Source organism: Seriola dumerili, unplaced genomic scaffold (assembly GCF_002260705.1).
Source record: "Seriola dumerili isolate Sdu_G_001 unplaced genomic scaffold, Sdu_1.0 BDQW01000003.1, whole genome shotgun sequence".
NCBI classification, from domain to species: domain Eukaryota; kingdom Metazoa; phylum Chordata; class Actinopteri; order Carangiformes; family Carangidae; genus Seriola; species Seriola dumerili.
In genome coordinates, this window is record NW_019174258.1 from 16,300,770 (window position 1) to 16,305,460 (window position 4,691).

General features: G+C 40.4%; 1 protein-coding gene across 1 annotated transcript; it reads right to left on the minus strand.

The window, feature by feature from the left end:
• Window positions 1-2,907: 2,907 nt before the first annotated feature.
• LOC111217551 (cortexin-2-like) lies at window positions 2,908-3,090 on the minus strand. The gene has a single exon (XM_022739473.1). The coding sequence runs from the start codon at window positions 3,088-3,090 to the stop codon at window positions 2,908-2,910; it is 183 nt and encodes a 60-aa protein (XP_022595194.1).
• Between the last annotated feature and the right edge of the window lie 1,601 nt (window positions 3,091-4,691).

A 4,691-nucleotide genomic window follows, 5' to 3' on the forward strand; every position in this document is an offset into this window, starting at 1 on the left:
AAGGTTGTGTTGTAATGTTCAGTGTCAGTTTCTGCATTTCGGTGGCTGCAATTTGTTTCGAACATTATAACCTTCCTGAAGGATTATTGTATTATACTGTATTAGTTTTAGCTAGGTGGTCCTAATAAACTGACAACAGTGTACAGTTGTATGCGAATGTTTGGCCACCCCTGAGCAAATTCCATTTTTTGTTGATTGGAAGTGAAGTGTAAATACAACCCCTGCAGCAAACAGACATTATCTTGCATCTTTTCAAATGTTAATGCACTGTTACTTTTTATCCGATGAATTAAAAAATCTTGAAACTAATTTTTTTTTAATTAAGTAGGCCTAAATGTTGCATGTGCAAAACTTTGTGCACGCTATGTAGTCAGTGTTTTAGTGTCATGAAAAAAACTTGCTGCCTGTCATGAAGAAAATGGAAATCAACAGATTACATTTTGTGTACCTGGACATGAACTGACATCACACCCAGCTGGCTTATTCTCTATTGCTGCTAGCTACACAGCTATTTGAAGCATTTGGATTTTTCTGGATTTTAACATCTTTTTTCTGAGCTTTTAATCCACAGTTCTTGTTTTTTTTATATAGTTATCCATGTAAAGTGAGTCAGCAGCAGTTCAGTGCTGGCTGCCTCAAACACAGAGCTTTGCATGACCTTTGCATGGGTCCCCTATGGGCCTTATGCTGGGGTCATCTGTACCCTTTGACCCCCCTGACGGCAGGCCTGGGTGGGAATGTGTTGACAAGGATGGAGTGATTCTATCGCGAGACAATCTCTAGCTTTTTTGTGTTTTTCCTCACTGAGGCGATTACTACAGCCAAAACCTGTCGTGTGAAGCTGTGTTTGAATAGTAATAAAACGTAATTGGAGTAGTTGTTAAAGTTCATTTAAAGAACATAATGCGACAGTTTATGTGATTTATTTTTAAAATCTTTGTGTTAACTGACCCTGTCGCCGACTCCTGCGGTCCAACGGCCTGACCCACCGGGAGTATTTCCCCCTGATTACACACTCTGTACCTGTTGACAGGAGCCGTAATTTTTCAATGTGCAAGATCCTGAAGGTTTCAACTGTTAATAGGAAATTATCTTATATTTATAGTATACCCCAGGCACACGTTTCACTTTTTTCAGAAGAAGAAAAAATCCCTCATCTTCAATCAGACATTGCATTGAGTAACAGAACCTAGTGGAACAACAACGAGCTTGGAAAGACTGCGCCGGACTGCAGGTTTGACATGAAATTCAGTGGAGTGTCCCTTTAAACTTGTCATGTCTCATGGAAATCATCAAGTTGTGGTCGACCTTTTTTTCTCAATTCAACCATGACGTGATGATTGTGACTGTGATTGTTTCCTTGTGGAGTACCCAGAGACTCATGCTAATGCGTCATCATACAATACAACTGTACACCATCCCTTACCTACTCATCCACAACATGCCACTATGCTTATTTCTTACACAACATACCATATACATTGCTAATGTACACAGTATATTGTCAACACATTGCTTCATCAAAGAGAAGCTTATGTGTTTTCCATCACAGGATGATTCTGGTTTATCACAACGTGGGTCTTACTTTTATTGTTTTGGCCATAATTTCCATCTGTAACTATAACAGTAGCTGAGATCTGAGAACACGACACAACAAAGTGTCATTTGACGATAACATGACAAATATGATCAGCCAGGTTTTAATTAAGCTAATCAGTTTCGGATGTTTAGCCATATTATCTAAACCTCTAAGGAGAGAACAGTGGTGTAGGTCAAAGTTGAATCAGGAAGTCTGTGTAGAAACTTCAATGGATGTTTGCACTTGCTGACAGTTACAGACAGTCTGGGTGATGATGCAGTTCATCTCTGTGGTTTTCTGTGTTCTCATATCTCAGCAACTGACCTGGTGATTATTCTAACATCACCGAGCAGAATGACAAAACTACAGTGATATAAGTTGTAATGAACTGGAATTAAGCTTTAAGTTAGATTAATAACTAATGCCAACAATTTAATTTTATCATGATAGGCTGTGTCCATATGGAACATGGATGCTTTTTGTTCCATTTTACAGTCTTGTGCAAGTTATAAAAGCAAATCCTGATTCTATTGCCCCAGAACTTCTCTTCTTCACGTTCATCCTCTGCTATTTATTTCTCTGCAGTCTACAGATATAAAGGGAAAGTGCGGTCAGTCAAAGGCTGGCGTCCACCTGCCATCACTTGATTGTGTTTGTCGGTCCGATAGGAATGTAAGGCAGCCCCTGGGCTCCTGAAGACATCTCTAGGTAGATACAAAAAGCCAAGTTTATGTGCTTTACTCTGAAGTTGTAATAGTGTCACTCCGTCAATGGCTTAGTCGGCAGACAGCATCCGCAGCTCCATGTTCAGGCCTCTACTCTGAACAAAAAAGTACCAGAGAGGGTTTTTACTCTACCTTTACCACCGCAGAATGCTCTTGGTTCCATCAAGAGTGAAAGACTGGGAAATTATTTCAGAAAGTATCAGAAATGGTACCATGGCATAGCAGAGCCATTTAATAATATGTGTTCAAACAAAAGAAGTTCTGTACCAGGAGAAGACATGCACTGTTACGTGCTTCTTCATCATTTTCGTATGATTGAGTGGTACTTTTAAAATCAAATATTTGTATATACAATATACAAATATTTGTATAATATTTGTGCATTGTGTTTTGATTTACCAGGTTGTTTGCTTGCTTGTCTTTTTTAGCTTTGGAAATGAAATAGATTGTGGAGTCATTAAGGTTTCAAACAGCATCACTGCCTCACTACAGAACCGGTGAAGAACCATCCTCTTTCTGGGTTGTGACTTTGGCGCTGTTGTCATGTATGGTTGCCTTGAGGAGTACACATATACATGATATGCATGTGTATGTTTGGGTATGTCAGTCGTCCAGGTGCTGCTCCTCCCATGTGGAGGTGGGGATTGCACTGTAGGGGTCCATGATCACCTTGGCGCAGCGGATGATCATGGCCACCAGCAGGAGGCAGAGGAAGGCGATGCAGGCCAGAGTCAGGCCCTGGTCCACGTCCACAAAGGCTGGCTCTGCTGTGCCCTCCACCTCCATGACTCGTGTTGTCTGCTGCTGCTGCTGCTGCTGCTGCTGCTGCTGCTGTCCTCAGACACACCCACACACCCTGCTATCATCCTGAAGATCCTACTGGAGATACACAGAGAGAAATAAGATGGATGTGTTAAGTCATATGGAGTTTTCTATGTTTTTTTCTGTGAATCTGATCATTTCCCTCAAATATAACTACTGGTTTCCAAACAGTGTGGAACAGCAGCCTTCTGTAACCTCTCTGCTTCCACCACTCTGTGTATTTACTGTCCCCCACACTCTGAGAAATATGTTACAATGAAATATTAAACTTTTTTAGTGTGAGAGTGTGAGGAGAGGCAAGTGCAAAGTGAAGTTTAGCAGCAATATAATGCACACAATATACACTAGTAGCACTTAAGTGTCCCACCCTACCTGTCGCACCTTCAATCTCATTGCAGTGCTTTTGTCCTGTCCTGTTTGTACATTAACTTCTATCACTGTCCAAACACTCCGTACAGACAGGCGGCATTTCTCCTTCTCTGCTGCTTGTGTTATTTTTTAGTATTTTTCCGTGCAGTTATAAAACATAAATATAAACAATCAATATTTCTTGAATGAAAGGTCAGTCCCACTCCCTCTAAAAACTGGCTGCAACATTGGAGATCTCAAACTCATCTCTTCTCACAATTCCTTGTTTCAATCAGATTGAAAAGTGAAGGAGGCTGCAAGCGAAAGCATCTGGCCTCATTTCACTGAGACATAAGACACAAGACAAAAGACATGGACACTAATGGGAAGCCATTTTGCACCTTGATGATGAGGTTGGAGGCTGTTGCTGCCGCAGGAAAATTGACTGCACGGCAAAGGCCCTTCCATCTGCAAAAGGTGGGTGGTGGGTCTGATAGAAACACTAGAAATAATTTACGAATATTGAAGTGAGGCTAAGGCTATGAATAAATGCAGGGTTTATTATATATTTCTTTAGTAAAAGTGAGAATGTTTTGCTCTTTTGTCTGATGATGGACAAACTGTCGTGAATCTGTGATGAGTTTAAAAAATGTTTTTTTTAAAAAGTAATGTCAGACTGTTTCTGCTGCCAAAGCAGAGAGGAGAGGAGAGAGAAATATAATGAGGTTTATCTGACTGAAATGTTGCATTTATAATCTTGTGAAAAGTCTATGGATTAATTTTCTAGTAAAAAATGACAGAGGTTTTACTTTCTACTTCCAATTATCATCACAAAGTCTCCTCCTGTTATTCTGGGCCGCAGTGATGGAAGAAGAGTATAAAAGCATAGGCAGGGATTAATCTCTGAATTCCAATTCCATTCCAATAAAAATACCTCTTTTGAACTAAACAACATTACAACTACCGACAGTAAAAGTAAATGACCATTGTAACACTAACGGAACTATGTACACTTCTATATCTAATTAAGTAAGGAGAAAGCCAAAATAAAATGAAACAGGCTGCGACTTAGTTGCCAAGCCTAAAAATACGGTGCTGAGGGGGGCAGCAGAGAGAGGCAGCTAGAGAAGAAACAATCAGACAGTTCTCTACACCCGGCTGCTCGCCACCTCCATCGTCTATGATAGCAGGCTATTTGCCCCTCCTCTCACATATTT